At 47.8% G+C, this 26,381-nt stretch overlaps 2 protein-coding genes across 3 annotated transcripts in view; one reads left to right on the forward strand and one right to left on the reverse strand.

The window, feature by feature from the left end:
- TMPRSS6 (transmembrane serine protease 6) overlaps positions 1-21,956 on the forward strand; it is a 40,016-nt gene extending 18,060 nt beyond the window's left edge. Inside the window, exons 10-18 of the mRNA XM_059726417.1 lie at positions 5,429-5,538; positions 7,375-7,520; positions 8,321-8,419; positions 13,761-13,874; positions 14,754-14,870; positions 15,382-15,550; positions 16,052-16,323; positions 19,755-19,891; positions 20,894-21,956. Of these exons, the coding sequence (XP_059582400.1) occupies positions 5,429-5,538; positions 7,375-7,520; positions 8,321-8,419; positions 13,761-13,874; positions 14,754-14,870; positions 15,382-15,550; positions 16,052-16,323; positions 19,755-19,891; positions 20,894-21,052 (1,323 nt within the window). The 3' untranslated portion in view covers positions 21,053-21,956. The remainder of the gene's footprint in view (positions 1-5,428; positions 5,539-7,374; positions 7,521-8,320; positions 8,420-13,760; positions 13,875-14,753; positions 14,871-15,381; positions 15,551-16,051; positions 16,324-19,754; positions 19,892-20,893) is intronic.
- A 2,453-nt stretch (positions 21,957-24,409) lies between these two features.
- Positions 24,410-26,381, reverse strand: part of KCTD17 (potassium channel tetramerization domain containing 17) — a 9,674-nt gene continuing 7,702 nt past the window's right edge. For both annotated transcript variants that reach the window (XR_002090926.2, XM_014606421.3), the window contains one exon: positions 24,410-26,381. This exon is cut by the window's right edge. The gene's annotated coding sequence lies outside the window, so the exon portion shown is untranslated.

The following is a 26,381-nucleotide window of genomic DNA, read 5'->3' on the forward strand; positions in this document are numbered from 1 at the left end:
CCTGCTGCGCCTCCGTGATGAATTTATAGGCAGCCACAAGCCACATCCGAGAAGCAGGGGGCCACAACAGTCCTGGGAATGGGAGGAAGGCACAAGCACCCTCAGGAGGCCTCAGGTGCCTCTCCACTAATGCTCATAGTATGGGGTATAAGCAGGAGGAACTATGCCTCTTGATTGCAAGTAAGAACCCAGACCTAGTAGGGCTCACAGAAACCTGGTGGGACCCTACCTACGACTGGGCAGCGGGCATTTGGGGATACACCCTATATAGAAGAGACAGGACAGAGAGGAAAGGTGAGGGGGTTGTGCTCTATGTCAAAGAGCACCTCACATCATCAAGGATTAGCTTCAGGTTAGAGGAGGGTCGGGCAGAGATACTATGGGTCAAACTACAAGCGGGGCGTGGCGAAAGGGACCTTACGGTGGGTGTCTACTACAGACCATCCAACCAGGAGGAAGAGCTAGACCAGGACTTCTCCAGTCAGCTTATGGAGGCGGTTAGGTCAAGGGATGTTATTGTCATGGATGACCTAAACTACCCAGACATTTGCTGGGAGGAGCAGACAGTCAGGTCTGACCGCTCGCGTAGGTTCCTGGCTGTATTACAGGACCTTCACCTTATCCAGGAAGTGCACAGCCCCACTGGGGGTAACGCCTTGCTGGACCTGGACCTGGCCACAGGGGATGACCTGGTGAGAGGACTGCAGGTCCTTGACCACCTGGGCAATAGCGATCATCACCTGCTGGATTTCACTATCCAACGCAGGGCGTCTAGGGCTCACACCAAGGCTAAAGCCCTTGACTTCAGAAAGGCCAACTTCAATGAGCTTAGGAGACTAGTGGGGGAGGCACTAAGGGCCTAGAAGGTAGAGGAGATGAGAGCCCATGAGGGATGGTCATACCTTAAGGGGGCGATCCTCCAGGCCCAAAGGATAACAGTCCCTGAGAGAAGCAAGGTGGGTAAGAGTGCTCAGAGACCCCCTTGGCTCAGCAAGGGCATTCAGCAATGCCTAAGGACTAAAAGCGGGGCATACAACCAGTGGAAGGGAGGAACTATCACCAAGGAGGAGTACTCCTCCTCGGCCCGGGAGTGTAGGAGGGCTATTAGGAAGGCCAAGGCAGAGATGGAACTCAGGCTAGCGTCCAGGATTAAGGACAACAAAAAGTCCTTTTTCAAGTACATTGGGAGCAAGAAGAGGGCACCAGGCAATGTAGGGCCCCTGAAAGACACAAACAGTAATCTGGTGGCCACGTCAGACAAGAAAGCTGATATTTTTAACAGTTTCTTTGCCTCTGTTTTCCTGAACGGGGACTGGGATATCCCACCTACCAGAGGTAGGGACAATCTTGGGGATAGCTCTATCAAGCCTTTAATCAGTGCAGATGTAGTGCAGGATCTTCTGGAAGACATTTTTAAATTTGCAGGTCCAGATGCCCTCCACCCAAGGGTGTTGAGGGAGCTGGCAGGGATCATTGCAGAGCCTTTGGCCCGGCTGTATGAGCATTCGTGGTCATCTGGCCAGGTGCCAGGGGATTGGAAACTGGCTAATGTGGTCCCTATTTTTAAGAAGGGGAGGAAGGAGGACCCAAGAAATTATAGGCCTGTAAGCCTCACCTCAGTGCTCAGGAAGCTCTTGGAGAGGATCATCAAGGAGCATATCTGTGGGGGGCCTGCAGGGGAGATCATGCTCAGGGGCAATCAGCATGGCTTCACCAAAGGCAGGTCCTGCCTGACCAACCTGATTGCCTTTTACGACCAAGTAACTAAATCCTTGGATGATGGTGTCACCGTGGACGTAGTCTTTCTAGACTTTAAGAAGGCCTTTGACACTCTCTCACCCCATCCTCATCAATAAATTAAGCGACTGTGGCATTGATGCCTGCACAGTTAGATGGGTAAAAAATTGGCTGACGAGGCGCACCCAGAGAGTAGTGGTGGACGGGTTGTACTCAACCTGGCGAGATGTGAGCAGTGGGGTACCCCAGGGCTCAGTCCTTGGGCCCACACTGTTTAACATCTTCATCAGTTTCTTGGACGAGGGGGTGGAAAGCATGCTGTCCAAGTTTGCTGATGACACTAAGATGTGGGGCAAGGTGGACACACTTGAAGGGAGGGAGAGGCTGCAACTAGATTTAGACAGACTACAAAAGTGGGCAGATGAGAATTGGATGGGGTTCAGCGTAGACAAATGCAGGGTGCTGCACCTTGGGAGAAGGAATCCACAGCATACAGACAGGCTGGGGAGTTCCCTTCTTGAAAGCACAGAGGCGGAAAGGGATCTTGGAGTCATTATTGACTCCAGGATGAACATGAGCCACCAATGCCAAGACCGCAGCCAGCAAGGCCAGCCATACCTTGTCATGCATCCAAAGGTGCATCTCAAGCCGGTCCAGAGAGGTGATCCTCCCTCTCTATGCAACTTTGGTCAGGCCGAGAATTGGAGTACTGCGTCCAGTACTGGGTACCGCACTTCAAAAGGAATGTGGCCAGCCTGGAGAGGGTTCAGAGGAGGGCCACCCACTTGGTGAGAGGGCAGCAGGACAGGCCCTACGAGGAGAAACTGAAGGACCTGAACCTGTTCAGCCTCAGCAAGAGGAGGCTGAGGGGGGACCTGGTGGCTGCCTACAAGCTCATCAAGGGGGATCAACAGCTAATAGGCGGAGCTCTTTTCTCCCCAGCTCCACCTGTGGTGACCAGGAACAATGGTCATAAGCTGATGGAGAATAGGTTTAGGTTGGAGATCAGAAGGCAATATTTTACAGTTAGGGTGGCTAAAATCTGGAACCAGCTTCCCAGGGAAGTGGTCCTCGCCCCTACCTTAGGCAAATTCAAGAGGAGGTTGGATGATCACCTGTCTGGGGTCTTGTGAACCCAGCATTCATTCCTGCCTGTGTCAGGGGGTCAGGCTAGATGATCTGTTCAGGTCCCTCCTGACCCTAGCTACTATGAAACTATGAAACTTCTCTTGCAGAGGCTGAAGAGGTCCAGGTGCCCCAGTCTCTCCTCGTAGGGCTTGGCCTGCAAGCCCTTAACCATACGAGTGGCCCTTCTCTGGACCCTCTCCAGGTTATCCACATCCCTCTTAAAGTGTGGCACCCAAAACTGCACGCAATATTCCAACTGCAGTCTGACCAGCGCCCGATAGAGGGGAAGTATCACCTCCTTGGTTCTGTTTGTCATGAATCTGCTGATGCATGATAAAGTGCAGTTAGCTTTGCTGATGACTTGGTCACACTGCTGACTCATGTTCATCTTGGAGTCCACTAGGACTCCAAGATCCCTTTCCGCTTCCGTGCTGCCGAGCAGGTCATTTCCTAGGCAGTAGGTGTGCTGGATATTTTTCCTCCCTAGGTGCAACACTTTTCATTTCTCCTTGTTAAATCACATTCTGTTGTTTTCTGCCCATTTGTCCAACCTGTCCAGGTCTGCTTGTAGTTGTTCCCTGCCCCCCAGTGTGTCCACTTCTCCCCACAGTTTTGTATCATCCACAGACTTGGACAGAGTACACTTCACTCCCTCGTCCAAGTAACTGATGAAGACATTGAAGAGTATTGGTCCAAGGACCGAGCCCTGTGGGACCCCACTGCCCACATCCTTCCAGGTCGACACCGATCCATCCACCACCACTCTCTGGGTACAACCCTCTAGCCAATTTGCCACCCACCGGACTGTGTAATCATCCAAGTCACAGCCTCTGAATTTATTCATCAGTATGGGGTGGGATACCATATCGAAGGCCTTCCTGAAGTCTAAGTAAACAATGTCTACCCCTACTCCTGCGTCTAGGTGTTTTGTAACCTGGTCATAAACAGAGATTATATTAGTCAGGCATGATCTACCTGCTATGAACCCATGCTGGTTTCCCTCCAGCATAATTTTTCCTGCTGGGCTCTCACATATATGAGCCTTAATAATCTTTTCAAAGACTTTACCAAGGATCGAGGTGAGACTGACTGGCCTGTAGTTGCTTGGATCCTCCTTCCTCCCCTTCTTGAAAATAGGGACCACATTGGATGTTTTCCAGTCCTCTGGCACCTGGCCCGTGCGCCATGAGTGCTCAAATATTCTTGCCAGTGGCTGTGCAGTGACACCAGCCAGTGCCTTCAGTACCCTCGGATGGAGCTCATCCGGGCCTGCTGACTTAAACACATCCAGTCCTTCTAAGTGACTCTGCACCATCTCAGGGTCAACGCTTGGTGGTCTGGCACCCTGCTATTGTCTCTCTATGATCCCATTGTAAGACTTGTCTTGCCTCTTGTTTAGGAACACTCAGGCAAAGAACTCATTGAGGAGTTCAGCCTTGTGCCCCCTGGCTCAAAGTCTAGTTGGCAGCCGGTATCAAGTGGAGTGCCCAGGGAATCAGTCCTGGGGCCGGTTTTGTTCAATGTCTTCATCAATGACCTGGGAGATGGCATAGAGTGCACCCTCAGCAAGTTTGCAGATGACACCAAGCTGGGGGGAATAGTAGATATGCTGGAAGGTAGGGCTACGATTCAGAGTAACCTCAACAAATTGGAGGATTGGACAAAAAAAAAATCTCATGAGCTTCCACAAGGATAAGTGAAAAGTCCTGAACTTCAGACAGAACAATCCCATGCACCAGTACAGGCTGGGGGCTGACTGGCTGGGCAGCAGCTCTGCAGAAAAGGACCTGGGGGTTACAGTGGGCAATAAGCTGAAAATGAGTCACCAGTGTGCCCTTGTTGTCAAGAAGGCTAACGGCACACTGGGCTCCATTGGTAGGAGTGTTGCCAGCAAGTCCAGAGAAGTGATTCTTCCCCTCTATTCAGCACTGGTGAGGCCACATCTGGAGTACTGTGTCCAGTTTTGGGCCCCCACTATAGAAAGGATGTGGACAAATTGGAGAGAGTCCACTGGAGGGAACAAAAATGGTTAGGGGGCTCGAACACATAACTTATGAGGAGAGCTTGAGGGAACTGGGTTTATTTATTCCAGAGAAGAGAAGACAGGGGGTGGGGGTGGGATTTAATAGCAGCCTTCAGCTACCTGAAGTGGGGTTCAAAAGAGGATGGAGCTGGACTGTTCTCAGCAGTGGCAGATGACTGAACAAGGAGCAGTGGTCTCAAGTTGCAGCAAGGGAAGTTTAGGTTGGATAGTAGGTAGAATTTTCTCACCAGAAGGGTAGTAAAACACTGGAACAGCTTTCCCAGAGTGGTTGTGCAATCTTTGTCCTTGGAGGTTTTCAGGACCCAGCTAGAAAAAGCTTTGGCTCGGGTGATCTAGTTGGGGATGGTCCTGCTTTGACCAGGGGGTTGGACTAGATGACCCCCTGAGTTCTCTTCCAACCTTAATTTTCTATAACTCTATGATTCATGTCTGTCTCCTCCTGATGTGTCCTCCAGGGTGGGAGGGAATGTTGCTTGCTGATGCTGTCTCAGCTCTGCTCTTAGACTGCTCCCCATGCAGGTCCCATCTCTCGACTACGGAGTTGTGCTGTGGTTTGATGCCTATGCGCTCAGGAGGCAGACGCATGACCTGCCGTGCACTCAGGGCCAGTGGATTATTCAGAACAGAAGGTGTGCACTCATATTCTCGCTCATTTCTCACCCTCCATTTTCCCATTCCTGAATAGCTTTGCTGCAAGTTGAATTGTCCCACTGCTGTCTATTGTTCAGCCCAGTCCCTAGTTTGTTCTGGAAATCTTCACAAGCCATCTGCTCACTCCCACTCCATCATCTTATCTCAGCCTTTACCTTTAACAGCTCACTATTGTGCTGATGCCACTTCCTTGCCTATATCTTTTTTTCAATTCTCTAATGACTCCTCCTTGTCCACAGACTCTGTCTATCTTGGTTAAGGCAGTGTGAAACTGCCTCAGCTCAGTATCTCCAAGATCAGGGGAAACATCCTCAGCAGTCTCCAGCTTCATTATCAACCTGCCTTCTTTATTTCATTGTTTGAATCAGACTTCCTAGTTTCCTCCTCTGTGTGTAACCTTGGCATCCTCCCACATCTCCAGTGTTTGCAAATCTGCCTATCACCACCTCTGCAATATTGTCTGTGTCTGCCATTGCCTTGAATCCACCTCCGCAGAGAGCTGCCACCCAGGCTCCATATCCTCCTGCTTTGACTGTAGTGACTTCCTTTTTTGAGGCCTCCCTAAGCCCACATGCCTTCATCTACTGGAAGTTGCTGTCTGCTTTCCCTTGTACACAGAAGCATGGGCACAGCATCCTCCTTCTCAAAGCCTTTCAGCTGGTTCTACACTTCTTGCAGAATCCTGTTCAAAATATCTTCTTTCTCTGGATCCACCCCTGGCCTTTTTCTAGCCTACCTCATAGACTTCATCTCACCTGCTCATGAAGGCCTCAGCCACCTCACTGTCTCTGGGCTTGATCTAGAACTCCTTGAAATCAGTGGACATTAGGTCAGTGATGAACTCAGATGCACCACTACTGGCATAAGAGTTGTTTCACTATCCACTGAAACCTTCCTGGTTTTCCCCATCTCACCAACATACCCTCCATTTATCATTCTCCTTTGCCTGCACCTTTTCACTCCTCTATCCCTATTTCATCTTTCTATTTAGCTCTTATTTCAAAATCAAAAGCCTTTAGAACAAGGGGGAGTAGCAAAATCTGTATAAATATGGGGGCTATACCCAGATAGGAGTTATTACTATGAGAACCTCCAAAGCCCATGGTGGCATGCTGGACTTTTACTGTAGTAACTAAGGGCAGAATCTGGGCCCATTCCTGTGTGACCCTTTTGAACCCATTTCTCCAGTTCTCTCCCTATGCCTCTCTTCTGTACCCAACTGCAAGGTGTTATCCCCAAACCTTTTCAGTGTTGCACATGCAGAACTATTGCATACCCGCCCTTCACTAACTTCAAATGGCCTTTGCCACAGCCTGCACTCCAGACTCTTACCATCTCTTCCTAGAATCTCTCCTTTACTTTCCTTTGACTCTGCCCATCTCTATGGCTGCTCCTATCACATGTTTCCTTTTCTTTGCTCTTTTGGGGGTGGTTTCTACCCCAGTTACACCAGTGTTAATTCAGGGAGACACCACTTCTGTCACTGGAGAGGCTCTATCTGCTCAGCTGTTTAGTGGTGGGGCAGTGGAGAACCAAGCATGGTGCTGAATCCCCTACATGCTGACCAGGTTATTTTGTGTTCCCAAGGGTTTCCTTACTCTTTTCTCTATCTTTAACTTACATCCTCAAAACATATTGAGAATGTTTCCCCATCTCAGTTATTTGAATCCTTGAGGTTCTCTTCCCTTCAGAGCAATTGCCATTCCCAAAGTACTACAAAACCAACCAAACCAGTGCTGCTTTGCCCTCAAAGGCTACTTTCTTCCCCTTCAACCTCACCCTAAGATACCATGCTTGGTGTGTTTCCTTGTCAGGTTGTGTGGCCTGCGGACCCTGCAAGCTTACGCTGAAAGGATTCCAGTAGTGTCCTCTGCTGGCATCACCATCAGCTTCATCTCTCAGATCTCCTTGACTGGACCTGGCATGCAGGCTGCCTACAACCTATACAACCAGTCAGATCGTAAGCATATGGCTTCTCACATCATCGTGACACACTGTGAGGTGCAAAGCATCTTTCACAGCCATTCAAAATCTTTCTTATATCCCTGACTTGTGTCATGACACACAGGCACACACACACACACACATACACATATGCCTCTTGTGCATACAGGTGCACAAGCCACCCTGTGTCATGGACAAAAGTGCACATGCACACACCCACATACATGCACTATACACATGCATAATCTCATTTAGAGATCCCAGCACAAAGCATTCAATTACTCACACCACTTGCACAGATATCAAAGCACTGAACATACACACACCAGAGAGTTCATCTCCGTGTCTCTATTATGGAGCTGGCCTTGGCATTAGATGAAATGGCTTAGTTTATTTTCACATTAAATGGTTGTGTTTTGATCACAAAAGTTCTTAGTGACAACTGTCTCCTGCTTACCTTGGAAATCTGCAGATGTGAGATCCTGACTAGGATTCTGTAAAAGCCCCCAGGGAATCTATTCTATATTTCCCAGCCAGCCAGGGGCACAGTGGGACAGGCGCAGTGCTGGCGTGAGGGCGATTTCCTGGCTCCTGTCATATGACACACATGGAAGACAAAATAACCATGCCCCTGTTGCACAGCTCAGGTCTGTTTGCTCATTTGGGGACTGTACCCAGGGCATGCTGTGTGCCTATGCTGGCAGTGCAGTTGTGGTTAGAAAGCTCATAGATTCACACTCCGCTCTCAAGTCACAGTATCTTGCTTTAGGAAGGTCCCTGGCACTGGGGACTTAACATTCCCTTGTGATTTTTCAGCCTGTCCCAGGGAGTTTCTCTGCTCTGTGAATGGCCTGTGTGTCCCAGCATGTGACGGGATCAAGGACTGTCCCAATGGACTGGATGAGAGGAACTGCGGTGAGTGATCCACTGTTCCCACCTCCCTGCTCCCATCTCTCCTCTCCTCAGGGATCTGCAGCTCAGTTTGACTCCCTTCTGCACAGAGCCTGGCACCCAGGTCTCTCAGGGAAAAGTCTGGGGGAAAATGGAAACCTTTGGGAGACCTGGCTACACCAGTCAAGTGTGTGAAAGTAACACAGGCATTTGCCTGGTGACAGCCTGCAGCTCAGTCAGGAGTTAAATCCATGATATCATGCACAGAAACTTCTTCTCCCACAGCCAGAAGGCAGTCGCTGTGAATTGACACACAACATGACTGCTATGGAGGGATTTACTCCAGACTTTACTCCACAGTCAATTGACTCGCTAGCAAGGAGCAAAGGCATGACCTCCCACATGGCTCGGCCCATCGCCTGCACTACAACCCAAGCCAATCAGCCCATCAGCTAGAGCCTTGGCTGCCCATGATGTATGTGGCACAGTGAAGCTTTTTGTATTTGCAGAACATTGACAAATCTTTTCTCATTAAGTCACAGGGCTGCCCCATGGGGTGGGTATTATCAGTGTTCGAATTATTACAGATGAAGGAAGCAAACAGACAGTGAGCTCAGGTTATTAAACCAAGGCCACCCAGGCAGCCATAGGCAGAACTTGCTCTACAACTCAGGAGTTCTTGGCTCCTAATCCCATATTCAGTTTATTGGGCCATCCTGCCTGTAGGCAGCACTGCCAGTGAGTATTAGTCCTGGCACTAAACACTTCCTCCCCGCTGTTCTAAGGTCTCGTATGAGGCTCAGAACTCTATACTCATAGGAGCACAAACACTGGATCCGATCCAAGGCCCATCCAATCCAATCTCCTGGGTCTGACAATGCCAGCACCAAATGCTTTGAGGAAGGACACCGTATCATGGAATATTATGGAATAGCATGTCCATGGCAGACATTTCTTTCTAAAGCCATTGGTTAGTGCTTGGTTTCTACCTTTAAGCATGAGAGAATATGTCCTTAATAGAGTTCTTTAAGGCCTAATGTTGCTGTAGATAGTCTCATTATCCACATAAATGTCTGATTCTTTCTTGAATCCTGTTAAGCTCTTGGCCTTAGGGATATCTTGTGGCAGTAAGTTCCATGGGTTAATTATGAATTGGAATTTTTTAAAAGGATTTTTCAGTATTAAGTGCATTCACTTTCAGTTTCCACAAATGAGCCTTTGTTCTTGTATTTTTAAAAAGAGTAAATAGGAACTGCTTGATTTCCCTTCTCCGGGGAGTTTGTTATCATGTTTGCCTATTGTGTGCCCTCTTAATAGTCTTATGTCAAAATTAAACCATCTCCGTCTTTTATATCTCTATTCACATTGCCTCAAGTTACTCAATGCCTCTAATCACCTGACCTCTTTCTATTTAATTATCACATAACTAATAATGTTATTGAGACAAGGTTTAGAGATCTCAGCCCCATTGTGTTTGGCACTGTACACATAGATGCATGCACACACACACTATAAGAAAACAGTTCCTGCCAGAAAGAGCTTGAAGTCTTAAGTATCAGATAAAAGACAACAGGTAGCTAAGAAAACAGGCAGTGGCAAGCAAGAGGTAACCATGAGCAATTGTGTTAGCTATAAGATACTGTATAGTCACTGCTCACTGAGCCATTGTTGAGTATTTTGCCAGCATTGTAACAAAGATGGTTTTGAAGTAAAGAACTGAAGAAAGATTGTGTAGTGGCTTTGTGGTTTTCTGGCATTGCCCCAGAATTATGACATGGGATGGCTAAACCAGAGTCCTATGTTTCATAGAATCATAGAAAATTAGGGTAGGAAGGGACTTCAGAAGGACATCTAATCCAACCCCCTGCTCAAAGCAGGACCATCCCTGACTAGATCACCCCAGCCAAAGCATTTTTCTAGCTGTGTGCTAAAAATCTTCAAGGACAAAGATTGCACAACGTCTCTGGGAAAGCTGTTCCAGTGTTTTACTACCCTTCTGGTGAGAAAATTCTACCTACTTTCCAACCTAAACTTCCCTTGCTGCAACTTGAGACCATTGCTCTTTGTTCTGTCATCTGCCACCACTAAGAACAGTCCAGTTCCATCCTCTTTTGAACCACCATTCAGGTAGTTGAAGGCTGCTATTAAATCCCCCCTCAGTCTTCTCTTCTCCAGACTAAATAAGCCCAGTTCTCTCAGTCTCTCCTCAGAAGTTACGTGAGTTATGTACTCCAGCCCCAAACCATTTTTGTTCCCTCCAGTGGACTTTCTCCAATTTGTCCACATTTTTTCTATAGTTGGAGGGCCCAAACTGAACATAGTACTCCAGATGTGGCCTCATGAGTGCTGAATAGAGGGGAAGAATCACTTCCCTTGACCTACTGACAACACACCTACCAATGCAGCCCAGTATGTCATTAACCTTCTTTGCAACAAGGGCACACTGCTGGCTCATATTCATCTTATTGTCCACTGTAACCCCCAGGTTCTTTTCTGCAGAGCTGCTGCCCAGCCAGTCAGCCCCCAGCCTGTACTGGTGCATGGGATTGTTTCATCCTAAATACAGGACTTTGCACTTGTCCGTGTTGAACCTCATGAAATTTCTTTTGGCCCAATCCTCCAACTTGTTGAGGTCACTCTGAATCCTAGCCCTACCTTCCAGTGTATCTACTACTCTCCCAACTTGCTGTCATCTGCAAACTTGCTGAGGGTGCACTCTATGCCATCTTCCCAGACATTGATGAAGACATTGAACAAAACTGGCCCCAGGACTGACCCCTGGGGCACTCCACTTGATACCAGCTGCCAACTAGACTTTGAGCCATTGATTACTACTCTCTGAGCCCGATGCTTCAGACAGTTTTCTATCAACTTACAGTCCATTCATACAGCCCGTACTCCCTCAGCTTGCCTGTGAGAATGTTGTGGGAGACCATAGCAAAAGCCTTGCTAAGATCAAGGTACACCACATCCACTGGTCTCCCTGCATCCTCAGAGCCAGTCATCTCATCATAAAAGGCAATCAGGTTGGTCAGGCATGACTTGCCCTTGGTGAATCTATGCTGACTGCTCCTAATCACTTTCTTCTCCTTCAAGTGCTTAGAAATGGATTCCTCGGGGATCTGCTCCACGATTTTTCCAAGGACTGAGGTGTGGCTGACTGGTCTGTAATTCCTTAGACCCTCCTTTTTCCTTTCCTTAAATATAAGCACTAGGTTTGCCCTTTTCCAATCATCTGGGACCTCTCCTGACCACTGTGAGTTTTCAAAGATAATGGTCAGCAACTCTGCAATTACATCAGCCAACTCCCTTATCACCCTCGGGTGAATTCCATCTGACCCTATGGACTTCTATATGTCCAGCTTTTCTAAATAATCCCTAAACTGTTCTTTCACCACTGTTGGTTGCTCACCTCCTCCCGAACTGTGCTGCCCAGTTCAGTAGTCTGGGAGCTGACCTTGCCTGTGAAGACTGAGGAGAAATAGGCACTAAGTACATCAGCCTTTTCTGCATCCTCTGTCACAAGGTTGCCTCCTCAGTAAGGGACCCACACTGTTCCTGATCCTCCACTTTCTACTGCCATATTTGTAGAAACTCCTCTTGTTACCATTCACATCTCTTGCTAGCTGCAACTCCAATTGTGCTTTGGCTTTCCTGACTTCATTCATGTGTGCCTGAGCATTGCTCTTATATTCTTCCCTACTTATTTGTCCAAGTTTCCACTTCTTCTAAGTTTCCTTTTTTTTATTTAGTTTACTGAAGAGTTCCCTACTAAGCCAAGCAGATCTTCTGCCATACTTACTAGTCTTCCTGAATATTGGGATGGTTTGTTCCTGCACTCTCAGTAAGACTTCTTTCAAGTACAACCAGTTCTCCTGGACTCCTCTCCCCCTCAGCCTGGCTTCCCAGGGGATCCTGCCCTTGAGTTCCCTGAGCAAATTGAGTTTCTATCAAATGGTGCCCCACTTTTTTTATAAAGGCATCATAATAATATTTTTTGCATTGCTCTTATTCCTGTGCTTCTTACATTCTAACAGAAACAGTCAATATACAAAGAGTAAATAGGGGCAAGTACTTACTATGATGCAGCTGATGCACTGTAATTATCAGGTATTACCCCACAGAAAGTGACAGCTAAACCAGGAAGCTTACCCCTAAATGAAACAGGGCTAAGTTACCCCAGTTAAGCTTTCACTTACTGTGGAGTAAAAGCAAGCAGACAAACGGTAACTGTGCCTCAGCTGCTGAGTGGTAGGTTCCATTTCCCCTTCAATTCATTGCAGTGGGATTGTCTGTTAGTACCTGCCCATCTACCTTTCTAAGCCCTGCTGTGCTATGACTAGAGACTTCCACTGAGCCATTCCCAATGACACACAGGCCTTTCTTCCATGCTCTGTTAGTGAGTTTAAAATCCAGTTAAATGTAAAAGTAGTTCAAATCATTCCTTCCTACATTCACTGCTTTGCATGCATTAGCAACTGGCTTTACCTGATTTGTACATTGCCTATCCCCCAGTCCTGTCAGGGGCTTCTGCTCTTCCAGTCTTCTCTAGTCTCGACTCACCCAGACAGTGTGGTGGCCCTTGCGTATTTTGCCACCTCCCTGTCCCCTGATCATTGACAACTGTATTAAACACTAGTCCTTGCACAGCACTGAGGCCTGGGGCGCAACACTCTGGGCATGTCTACACATGCATTTACTCCAGCTTAAATTTACTGTGCAGTAAATTACTTCACAATAAACAGAAATAGGCCGGTGTCTACACATGCAGGCATTAATGTGCATTAATGCTGTGTGTGGAATCACCTGGGACTAAAGTTAGTCCCAAGTTGGTCCACACACACAGTGTTACTGTGCAGAAAGGAGTCTACATGTGTGTTACTGCACAGTAACTAATTGGGTGTAAATTTGATACCTGCATGATATAGTATCAAATTTATACTCAAGTCAGTGTAAGTTGCCATATTTACTGTGCGGTATGGGCGTGCAGGTATAAACACATGCCCATATTTTTTATGACACCATAACAGTGCTCTGCTAACGCTCTTTATTTCCGGTGCTCAGTCCTCTCCTATCTTCTCTTAACTACAAATGATCAGTCTCAGTTAGAAAAAAAGGGCTTTGTGATGGGCACAAATGGGTGACGAGGGTGAGATCCAGTTTTTTGCCAGGATTCCAGAAGCAAAGCAGGATAGTCTCTTAATACCCTATATAATTCAAGTCCCTTTCTCCTGCTAAGTAAATGTCGTATAACTTTTCAGTTAGAATCTACTTGTCACTAATGGTGGGTGTTGCATTGAGAAAAGAGGCTGCAACTTGCCATTCTCTTCTGAAACCCTCCTATTTCCTTCTTGTGCTTTGGTAGTGTGCTCTGCAACATTCCAGTGTCAGGAAGACAGCACCTGCATAGATTTCACAAAGGTCTGTGACGGTCGCCTGGACTGTGTCAACGGGAGCGACGAGGAGCAGTGCCATGAAGGTAGGGCAGGAAGGTCCCTGGGGTTGCAACAAGGTTCTCTTCTAAAATGCATACCCTACCATCTTACTTGAGCTATTGATAACCTTCTACTCTGAGCTCCCAATAAATGACAGTGGCTGCCAGTAAACACCACAGAACTGATAGCTATATTTTCTCTCTGAACCAAACACAAAACACTGTGGTATTTCTAAAGCAGCCCTAGATAGGAAGCTTTATGCTATGAGTTTAGGGCAGGGGTGAGCAAATTCTGGCCCACAAGCCAGACTGGGCCTGCAGTAAACTCCATTTCCCAGTAGCCCCTGCCTGCATCACTACGGCCAGTTTCCATGAGATCCCAGGAGTGGTGGAGCCGTGACAGCACAGGACCAGGGTGTACATGGAGACTGGCCCCAGCATTGCTGGAAGGGTGCGACTGGGTGGGAAGAGGTTCTGGGCTGGGATCTTGCAGCAGTGACAGCGTGATCCAGAGCTGGGGCAGAGCTGCAATCTGCTGCCCGCACACTCCAGGCAGGGGCATGCGGGCAGCGAATTGCAGCTCTGCCCCAGCTCCGGACCACACTGGCACCGCTGCAAGATCCCAGCCCTAGCCCCAGAGCAGCTCCGTGCCCATCTGCTTGCGCTGCCAGTACTGCTGGGGCCAATCTCCATGGAAACCCCAACCCTGTGCCGTTATGGCCCCACCTCTCTTAAAGTCTCCATGGAAACCCGGGCAGGGGCTGCTGGGAAATGAAGTCCAGCCACCAGCCAAATCTGCCATTTTTTTGGTTTAGGGATTCACCAAGGCAGAAGGCTGAGATTTCTCCCACATCCTCCACTGAATAAACTCCTCTTCTCACTTAGCTCTCCCCCTGACTCTTCCTTCCACTTACATCCTTGCAGATGTTCCCTGCGGGTCATTCACCTACCAATGTGCAGATGGGTCCTGTGTGAAGAAACCCAACCCTGAGTGTGACTTGGTTGCAGATTGCAAGGACCTGTCTGATGAGAACAACTGTGGTGAGGAAGGACTAATGTTGCCTTACACAAAGTCAGGGCATTCTGCCAAGCACTGCTAGGGGGAGGTCCCATTACCAAACAGGAAGGAAGCTCATTCAACTAATGTTCAGGTTGGCACTTGTTGGAGTCTTGGTGGCCAGTAATGTGGCACCAGCTTGAGAAGGCTCCCACTGATAGAACATGAGCCAGCCCTAAACAGGCACTGCTGAGAGGAAGCTCAGAGTCCTTGCATCCCAGCATAGCCAATTGGACATATCTGGACAGGGAAGATAATGCAGAGTGATTACACTTTCCTGTGACAATCATCAGGATAAACCTCAAATGGGAATTCTCACTAGCATAGCTGTTGACTGTGTAGAACATGCCCCCCACTGCGTGTGAGGCAAAGATGGCAGGGCATAAACAGAGAACTGGGAAGTCAGTAAAGCAAAAGAGAGGGTCTGATATGATGTGTGGTGATGTCTTCTCCTCCACCACATCGTAGATGCCTTTCATAATTCCTTCTCCTTAGACTGTGGATTACAAACCTCATTAAACCGGATCGTGGGTGGCATCGACACTCTAGAAGGGGAGTGGCCGTGGCAGGCTAGCCTGCAGATCCGTGGACGCCATATTTGTGGTGGAACACTCATTGCTGACCGTTGGGTGGTCTCAGCTGCCCACTGCTTCCATGATGAAAGGTAAGTGATACAGGAGGAATGTTGGGCAGGAAATTGGCATCAGAGGGCTTTCAAAGTACCACGGACATGAGCCGTTTGGGCCTTAGCTTTATCCTAGTTGTGGTACACAATGACCACAGAGTTTTGTATGAAGGACAAACTCAGCTCAATAGTGCTCTGGGAAGTCCAAATGGAGATGCCTGTGCCTGTGATGGGGACAGGACCATAGCAGAGAGCTGGGGGAAAAACTATAGTAGGGAGGAGTCTTACTCAGATCCCATCCACCCAATGCTTACCCCTGGTGGCCATCATTAATAGCCCTGTCCCTCTCAGGAACACTGAAAATACAGGGGACTCAGCTTCCCCAGCGATCTTCCCCATGTTCCTTTTTTTTTTTATTTTCGCATTTCTGATTTTCTGACCCTCTCCTTCCTCTTCTTCTCTATCATTCTCCTTTGCAAGGCTCTATGCCTTGTCTATCTTCCTCATCAAAGCAAATGTTTTTCTCCCCTGCACTCCTAGACTGGCTTCCCCATCCATCTGGACTGTCTACTTGGGCAAGTACTTCCAGAACACCAGCAGCTACAATGAGGTGTCCTTCAAAGTGAATCGCCTCCTCCTGCACCCATACTATGAGGAGGACAGCCATGACTACGATGTGGCCTTGCTCCAGTTAGACCACCCAGTTATCATTTCACCCTTCATCCGGCCTATATGCCTGCCTGCCCGCACCCACCTTTTTGAACCTGGTCTCCGTTGCTGGATCACTGGATGGGGGGCCCTCAAAGAAGGAGGTATGTTGCAGGGCATTTGCTGACCTCGCTCTATACTCCTCAAGGTTAGGGCTGGGCACAACCCAGTCCATGAACTGAATACAGCATCCTTCTTTATGATCTCTGGAAAAATGAGGGTTTTGTATTGTACAGGGCCTGGTTGCAGGCACAAAATACAGGAGGACAGACAGGGACACTGGAGACTCAAGAAAAGCCTGAAACAGATATATGTGGACAGCCACATGAGCATCCTTCTGGAGCTAGGGTATACTTGTGGGTGCAGGCGGGAAGGGCATACTCAGGCCTGTCCTGGCCAGGACTCACTGCTCCCATAGTGTAGATAAGCCCTTTTTATCTCTCCTGAGCTTGGCTCTATTTCTCTGTAGCAGAATCAAGAAGTAGGGCACAGAAGGCCTTGTAGTCAGGAGCTTTCAGACTTCCTAAGAATGTATCACAGCATGGCCTTCTGTAAATAACCTCACTCTTAATTTAACCCTTTAGCTCTAAAAGTTTGAATGGGCCTGCACTAGGTGACAGATGGAATATTTGGGGGAATCCTCCCTCCAACCTGTATAGCAACATGCTATAATGCCACAATGGCAGCCTCCCAGCTTTGCTTGAGAACTAATTTATGGGCATAATATTAAAGGCACAGAGGGCAGCTAGATGCCCAACTCACATTGAAAGTCTCCTCTCATGCTGTCTGTCTCTGGTCTCACAGGCCTTAAGGGCCTATAACCACCTTAACTACAGACATCTGTCTCCTCCTGTCCTGTGCAGTCTCCTTCGACATTGTCACATCTTCACATGCCCCTTGCAGATCAGGTCGTAATGTTATTTTCCTATCATTGCCTTGGTTTGTCTAGAAATCAGATACCCTCTACCTCAGCTTCTACAATCTGCCTCACATGCTTTCTTTCATCAGTTTTCACGATATGCCCTGACCATTTCATTCTCTACACACGTATCTTGCTCAAGACATCGGGTCTTTTGTAACCCCCAGGTTCACAAGCTCTTGATTACATCTCCATACTCCATTTTTTTATATGGCACCAAATACTTTCCTTAGCACCTTGTTTTCAACCACTTGCAGCCTTTTTCCATTTGCCTTTGGCAGCATCCAGGATTCACATCCATATAAAAGGACAGGTTAAACAATTGTACTATAAAGAAAGTCTCCTAAATAAATAAATACCACTTCAATGCTGAGACAGTCCCAGTCATGACAGTGTGGCATCACATTGCTCCAGTGTGGAATAGTGTTGCTGCAAGGATCTGGAACAAGTTCCCTTGAGTAAAGTCAAAGAACATTCCAACTCTGAGACCCATGAAACATAAATGGAGAACATATAGACTTGTGTCTTTTCTTCCAATTAATATTATACAACACAGCCTCAATCTATGTTGCAACAGGTACCTTTTAGCTCCCCCTAGTGCATCATCACATTTTATCAAACAAAATCATTGCAAATGGATGCAGCATCACAATAGCACAAGATTCAGGACAGATATGAGATTATAATTATCTGGGCTTGCAGATTAAACTCATAAATGTACAAAAGAGAAGGAGTATTGAAGTGCACAGGTGTCCTGCTCTAGAACTGATCTCAGCAGGAGGGTTTTGGACTGAAGACCCATTAAGGGGTCTTTGATCAGCAAGTAGAGCATGGAGGATCTTTTCTTAGCATCATTATTTTTGCAGACCCATGTGAAGAACCATGTGTATTCACAGAGTTTTACAAACATAACCCTTCCCAACAATAGAATAGTCTTCCATGAGAAGTAGCAGAAACCTTGATTTAAGATTTCAGAATTAACTAGTGATTTTGGGCACCCAAATTAAGATGCTTTAAAGAGATCTGATTTTCAGAGGCCAGTATCTGTGCAGTTTCTGAAATTTAGGTCTCTTTGGGGTGTTTTAAGCTAAGCATCCTAAAACAGAGGTATTTTAAATCATTCATCCCTTTGTAAGAAAGGAGGCCCCCATCATTTAACGTGTGAAATTAGTTTGGACAAAACTCTAGCAAATATATAGTAAGAACCAACCCTAACATTCATAAATTCGTAGATGTTAGGGTCAGAAGGGACCTCAGTAAGTCGTTGAGTCCAACCCCCTGCCCTGGGCAGGAAAGAGCTCTGGACAGAGTAGGGAACAGAGGGAACAGAGTAGGTGATCTACAGGAAAAGGGCTTTTACACTTACTAGGTATAATTCTCTGACAGGGAAATCTTCTCTGAAGAAAAGGTCCAAATTTAGACCTCTTGTAGGCAGGTGCAACTCCATTTAGTTTAAAAGTACTGTCTCCATGTATAGCGGATCACAAGGGTGGCCCAAACTCCTTGTTAAAGAGTTCACAGTTTAATTTAGAAAGAGAGATATGAAAAACAGGGAAACAACTCAGAAGGTAATGAGAGGATGATGTTAGAGAACTGATCACTGTCAGGTAGGGCAGCTTTGTGAAGGGAATGGTAAGGAGGAAAGGAAGCTCCTTTGCAGGGTACAAAGTCTGGAACTATTCTAAACACATGATGAGATGCTTGCAGCAGAAAGGGCGGTACGGGGGAAGAAATGGAGCAGAGGGCAAGAAAAGCAAATGGAGATCCATAATGAGAGAGGGTGGAGAAGAATTCGGGAAACCTAAGGTAAGAGGACTGAGAAGGGGAAGGGCCACATTGGCCCAAATGTGTTTCTGCACCAATGGATTTCTCTCATTCAGGGGCTAATGCAGCTCTGTAGAACCATCACAACCTTTGTCCCTGGTGAAATGGTCACTCCAGGACACAGAAATGCCAGCATAAAGTTTCACCCTCCCACCTGCTCTGATGTCTCCTGAATAGAGCTAATTGGAATACTGACAGAGATTTAGAAATTTCACAAAAAACAGCATCCAATGACGAGAGCTTGGGCTCACAAAAACTCCTACTACAGATCCCTGACTGAGTTAGTCTATAAGGTACAAATCCACCCTATTGTCTACCAAAGCTTTTGTCAGAGAGATTCTACTCCTTATTTATCACAACCTTGACTGGAAAACTTTGCTCTGAATCAAGTGGAGCAGGGTCTTGAAACGGAGTCTCCACCGCCTTCCCAGGCCACGTGGAGCCAAAATAAATTTCAAAACCTCAGAAGCTGCTGCAAAATGGAATTGTCATTATCCAGACAGCTCTGTTCCCTGCATGCCCCACCAGGTGTACAGTGATGTTAAATACAGCCCGCCATACAGAGCTTTGTTGGGGAGGGAGGAGCTTGAACTGACCCTAAAAGATGAAAAGCCCATGTTGGGTTCAGGGAGAGGGGAACAATGAATGCAAGTGGAGGACAGGAAGATGAGTTGCATGGCAGCTTTTTGGACAAACTGGAGACAGAGAGAGTCAGGACATGTGCAGTGGTTTAGGGAGATAACAGGAAGGCTCATCTGCTACTCACATGCCAGTCTTGTGTTTTGCACCCAGGCCACATCAGTAACGTCTTGCAGAAGGTAGATGTGCAGCTGATCCAGCAGGACATCTGCAGCGAGACCTATCACTACAAGATCTCTCCCAGAATGCTGTGTGCTGGCTACCACAAGGGCAAGAAGGATGCCTGCCAGGTGACTGAGGAGACATAGGGTGCTCCCACCATATGACAGGATTGCCTAGCATCCTGCGGGTGAGGGATGGGAGGAGGTTCCTTCTGGCAGAACATGCTCCATAGCCTTAAATAAGGGACCTGACAATGGCAAGAGCTGATGAGTAGAATAACCCCTCCACCCCAACTGTCAGCCACCTAACTCTCCCCATCCTCACCCTCCAGTTAGAGAGCAGAAATTTGTCTTCTCAGTTCCTTAGGGTGATGTCCAGTCTCCCAGGAGACTACATCTTGGTGATGTAGCCTTACAAGAGCCACACCAACCCCCTCAGGAAGTTTATTCACTTTTTCCTCGGTGTCTGCACTGTATTTAGGATTGCTGGTGACAGAAATACAGCTTCAATGTTCCCTCTTTCATTCCAGCCCATTATATCCTCGCTCTTAGCTCCTTCTTTACATTCCTTTTGAGCAACAATCCCCACCTCATTCTTTTGGAGGAGGTTCCCGTCATTCCTCCCAATCCCAGACCCTACCTTACATCAAATGCAACTGCCTTTTCCTTCATTATTCTACATTCCCCAATCATTGCGACTGGTCCCACTCGTTGTAGGATCCAGTTCAAATTTGTCAGCTTCAAAGACTCTCGTGGACTTGCTCCAGCCTGTTTCCTCCTGGGGACTTTGCACTGACTGGAGGAATAAATGTAAGATAGAAAGCATCTAATAGCTGACTGGAGAAGTAGGACCCACACTCTCAAGGATGTACTAGCAGCTAACATCAGTTCTCATAAGCCTTTGGTTTCTTGTTCTCTGGTGCACCTCTCTGCCTGAGGTACAAATCTCTGTGGTAGATGCTGCAGACACCTCAGGTACTGGGATGGAGCAGTGGATTGTAGCTACTCAATGGGGCCTGACCAGGAAAGGAAGAAAGGGTAATGCATTGTCAAAAAGGTTGTAAGGTCATTGTTCTCCAGCACCATCACTGTAGGAACCTGATTGCCCTTTCTTTCCTTTTTCCTCTCCAGGGCGATTCTGGAGGTCCCCTTGTCTGCAAGGAGCCCAATGAGAGGTGGTTTCTAGCTGGCCTGGTGAGCTGGGGGCTAGGATGTGCCCGTCCAAATTATTACGGGGTCTACACCAGGATTACGCAGGTGCTGGGCTGGATGAAGCAGACGATGAGCTGAGAAGTGTCTGCCTGTGCCTTCCCCATCCATTATCTCCTCTTGACACTGGTCATTTTATCTCCAGTGTTGGGAAAGAGACGTTATTTCAAAGTGTTGTCAGGGTTGGGAGGCCTGCAGCCTTCAGTGTGAACTCAAAAATAATATGTAGCAGAGGAAAACTAAGGAGAAGTACCAGAAGTCCCCCCTGCTCTTCTCAAGAAATGTCCATTTTTTTATTAAGGTAAAGCACACAAAGAGCCAGGGCTATGGTGCATTCTGCAGGGGGGGCAAGGGAGCATAGGTTCCTAGGGTTCCTGGACAGATGTTTTCTGGTTAAGTTACTGGTGGGGAAGGCATGGGCGAACTCCATGATTCATTCCCCATCCCAATGCTGGAACACTTGCCGAAAGAAAATCATACTGATGTAGCTAGAGCTGAGATCCCCATAACTGAAAACAATCTGCTTCTCTCTGTCCCTTCCTGTCATTCATCCTTCTCTTTCCCCTTCCCCCTTGCCTTACACCTCCTTCCCATACTAATTGCTGCTTTTCTTAGCTAGAGCATGTGGCTAGGGTTCAGCTGTGCAACTGTTATGTATCAGTGCCTCAGGTCAGGAGACCATCGCTATGCCCTTGTGTGTTGCTGCATCTCTCCTGTAATAGCACCGCCCTCTTTTGCTGCAGTTGGACTCCTTCAGGCAGAGTTCCTGGCCATCTGAGAAGCCTCCTTCCCAGTGCTGTGAATTAATTAAATACTTTTAACACAAAGATCTTCCTTCAGTTCCATCCTCAGAGCCCAACTGGGCAATGAATGAGGGGAGAGGTCGCGGACTGGGTACTTTAGATGGTGATTGCTATGTATTTATAAAGAAATATTATGGGCCACTCTCTAGAACTGGAAATAAAATGGATTATTTTTTGCTCTACATTTCCTTTCTCTGTTTAACTTTTCCTGGGTAAAGACTGCATCTTTCTGCCCTGAATTCCACGTGCAGCAACTTTATAGGAATGGATTAGGGTGCAAACCTCAAGGAGAAAGCCACCTCCTTCTCATCTAATGAAGACAGTCATCTCCCTCCCATCTACATCCTGGGTCCACTCTGGACATCTGGTCTTCTAAGTAGGTGCTCAGACAGTGGTCATTATTGTGGTGTGAGCCTCAACAGGAAGAGCTTCTCCCATCGACCCTGTTGCACATACTTAGAAAATGCCACACAGACAGTAAAGTATGGTGTGGCCAGGCTCCCTTTGACTGTAAGAAATTCTCTGCCATTTTATCTAGGGTCCAGGAGAGCTTCCCTTTCCACACCTCAAACTGGAGGACAGTGAGTGTTCAGTAACTATTCCTGGTTAAGACCAGGAGATGACAGGAGGTTCTTTGCCTCCATATTTCTGAGCAAGGACCGGGACAACTCCCCCACTAGGATTACGGACAGGCTCAGAGCACACGATGCCATGCCTAGGGTCAGGGACAATCTAGTTAGGGAACTCTTGAAGGGACTGGACGTGTATAAATCACCAGGTCTGAATGCTCTTCATCCGAGGGTACTAAGGGAATTGGCGGAGGTCATAGCAGGGCCCCTGGCACAGCTGTATGAGTGCTTGTGGTGCTCTGGCCAGGTCCCAGGGGACTGGAAAAGGGCCAATGTGGTCCCCATTTACAAGAAGGGGAGAAGGGAGGACCTGGGTAACTATAGGCCAGTTAGGCTCACCTCGATTCTTGGGAAGACCTTTAAGAAAATTATCAAGGAACACGTCTGCAGAGGCCCAGCATGGGAGGTAATGCTTAGGGGCAACCAACACAGGTTCACTGCAGGCAGATCCTGCCTGACTAACCTTGTTTCCTTTTACGACCAGGTCACAAAGTCCTTGGATACGGGTGTTGAGGTGGATGTTGTCTACCTGGACTTCAAGAAGGCCTTTGACACTCTTTCTCACTCCATTCTCATAAAATAACTAGGCAACTGTGGCATTGATGCCTACACAGTCAGATGGGTGGCAAATTGGCTCTATGCTCATACCCAGAAAGTGGTGGTGGACAGGTCATTTTCGACCTGGAGAGATGTGGGCAGTGGAGTCCCCAGAGCTCGGTCCTCAGGCCTGTGCTATTCAACATCTTTGTCAGTGACTTGGAAGTGGGCGTGGAAAGCACACTGTCCAGATTCACTGATGACACAAAGATGTGGGGCAAGATGGGCACACTGGAGGGGAGGGACAGAATCCAGCTAGATCTAGACAGGTTATAGAGGTGGGTGGATGAGAATAAGATGGAATTCAATGCAGACAAGTGCAAGGTGCAGCATCTAGGGAGAAGGAACCAGCAACACACCTATGGGCTGGGGAACACCCTTCTCAACAACACAGTGGCTGAAAGGGATCTTGGAGTCATTGTTGATTCCAGGGTGGACATGAGTCGCCAATGTGAGGAAGCAGTCAGTAAGGCTAACCGCACCTTGTCGTGCATCTACAGATGAATCACAAGCAGGTCCAGGGAGGTGATCCTTCCCCTCTATGCGGCACTGGTCAGGCTGCAGTTGGAGTACTGCATCCAGTTCTGGGCACCACACTTCAAGAGGGATGTGGCTAGCACTGAGAGGGTCCAGAGGAGGGCCACTCGCATGGTCAGAGGGCAGCAGGGCAGGCCCTACGAAGATACACTAAAAGGCTTGAATCTATTCAGCCTCCACAAGAGAAGACTGAGAGGGGATCTGGTGGCCATCTATAAACTCACCTGGGGGGACCAGCAGAAAATAGGTGAGGCTCTGTTCCCCCAGGCACCACCTGGGATAACAAGGAATAACAGCCACAAATTGATTGAGAGCAGGTTCAGAATTGATATCAAGAAGCATTACTTTACAGTCAGGGCTGCCAGGCTCTGGAATGGGCTCCCAAGGGAGGTGGTGCTCTCCCCTACCTTGGTGGTCTTCAAAAGGAGGTTGGATAGATATCTGGTTGGGGTGTTATGATCCCAGCACTCGTTCCTGCCCAGGACAGGGGGTCAGACTTGATGATCTGGTCAGGTCCCTTCCAACACTAGAAACTATGAAACTATGGAATAGGCAGGTAATAGGGAACACAACCCATTTACGGGGGAAAGGGTTAATATGAGCTGCACCCAGCAAACAACTTTCCCATCCTGTCTGCTTTGTGAATTTTATTCACAGTCTAGCCTAGTCCCATTTGTGCTGGGATGTCCCACAGGGTTCTCTGTGCGGAGACTCTTATCACAGATACCTCCTGCCTTGCCTGCCATTCCCGATCAGGGCTGAAAGGAGTTATAATGCCTCTGCATCATTAACATCTTGGTCCTTATTCCTAGTACCCAGACCCTTCCCAGGAGCACCAGACTCCTGTGGCAGAAAGGCGCGGAGACAAGAAGTAACAATCTGTGAGATTTATTGAGGAGTTACAACATAGCGTCCTCAGACACAGCTATGAAGCAAACAACCCACTCCCAGAAGCACAGGCTGGCATCTCCTGTTTAGAGCAGACAAAATCCTCACAGATGTCCCAGGCAGCACTTTTGCCTCTTTCACCCTCACTGGTCTTGGATTTATTACTGTGAGGCGTCTATGTGCATATCACCCTACAAGGGCTCAACCCTTCCTCCTTCCTCCACATAGCAGGCATAAAGGCAGATGCTCTTTGGAGAGAGACAGGGATTCTCTGTTTGTCTGCTGGTGACAAGCATGGTTTGACTGCCTTCCCCAATGGCAGGCTCTGTTATAGAGCAGGGAAGGACCCTACAGTAAATCAGGCACAGGGGCCCAAAACTGAGAAGTTGGAGTGGCAGAGGGAGCTTATAGCTGTTGTGCTTTCTTCTGCCCAGCAGGGGTCGCTGTGACACTAAAAAGGCAAATGCAAATCTTGTGGGCAAAGGGTGATTGTAGGGTGTGGGTTACACCCCTGCAGCAAGTCAGACACAGACTTGAGCGTCTGCCTGCCTCCAAGGGGTGCTGGCACGAGCTTCAGACGGGATATTCCAAAATACAGGTTTTAAAGCAAAGGCAACAAGTTGAGGGTGAGAAGTGGAGTCAGCATGACGCTGTCCCACAAGGGGCTGCCATAAACTATGGTACAAAAATAAAGATTTAAACTGGAAATTAAAAAGGGGGAGTTGAGCACTAGAATGACATCCTGAGGCCTCTGGCTTGTAATAGCTGGAAAATGAGAGAAAGAGCAAAGCCAACGACAGATAAAATCAAGAATGAAAGGAAATGGGAGAATGGGAAGAGGAATAGAAAAAGGGAGAGAAGAAAGAACAGAAAAGAGAAAGATGTGAAAAGGGAGGAAAGAGAGAGAGAGAGAGAGGAAGGAAAATCCACATGAGTAAAATACATTGACTTAAGAAACTCAAGTCTCACAGCTGAGGGAGAAGAGGCTCCTGAACAGAAGGCAGGAGAGAGCCTGGCAAATGCCAGACAGACAACGAATGCCCTAATCATGAAGGGTGCAGGAAGAGGGATTCAGAAAACTCCCATGTGATACAAATCCTGTAAAATCCCTAACAAGAGAGAAGCAATGACTCTTCCCTCTGAGCTCCTTATGGCACCAGCCATCAGCACCACACAGCCAACGCTTATGAACTACAGAGCGCTGGAGCATATTTTACGCAGAGCCCAAAAAGTCAGCTGCTCAGTTACTATGCTTATCCCCAGAACAGTCACCCTGTTGGAGTCTGAGGGGAGATGAGATGACCAGCCTAAGATTTCTTTCAGAGGCAAGTGGCAGTGAGACAGGAAAGATATAGAAATCTTCATGCAGAATATTCTGTCAGCTGTCAAGAAGAGGATTAACAGTAGCTTCTGGGAGAAAGACTTGTGGGATATGTGCATCTATCTGTCTGTCAGTGCCAGGCAGAAATGTGGCACTTCTCCCATTTACAACAGGATAAGTCTTGCCCTTGTTCCCACCCCTCTTAGTTTCTCACAGCTTTGCTCTGCCTTCTGCTGCCAGAGCCTTTAGTCCAGAACTGTAAGGCCTGCTCAGAAATAAAGGCACAAACCAAAAAAATCAGGAAAGCATCACATAAAGAAAGTACTCCCCCCACCCTCCACCCCCCAGCCACCCAGCTTTACAAACCAAGGCCAGATCCATAAGAGGGGAGGTGAGTGTCACCCATGCAGAACTCAGATTTGTATCTGAGAGTGCAGACAGGTACTGTACCTGCAGAGAAGGAAAAGTGAGGAGCAGGAAGACACGGGGTCCTGAGTGGGGAGCACGCAGGATCAGAGGCTGGGGAGGTGAGGTATGGGAACTTAGGTGCATGGGAAGAAGCAATGAAGGTGAAGGGGACAGAGGAGCAGAATTCTTGAGGGAAGGCAGCATGGAGAGGAGGGGGTGGAAGCCCC

Source organism: Alligator mississippiensis, chromosome 4 (genome assembly GCF_030867095.1).
Source record: "Alligator mississippiensis isolate rAllMis1 chromosome 4, rAllMis1, whole genome shotgun sequence".
Lineage (NCBI taxonomy): Eukaryota > Metazoa > Chordata > Crocodylia > Alligatoridae > Alligator > Alligator mississippiensis.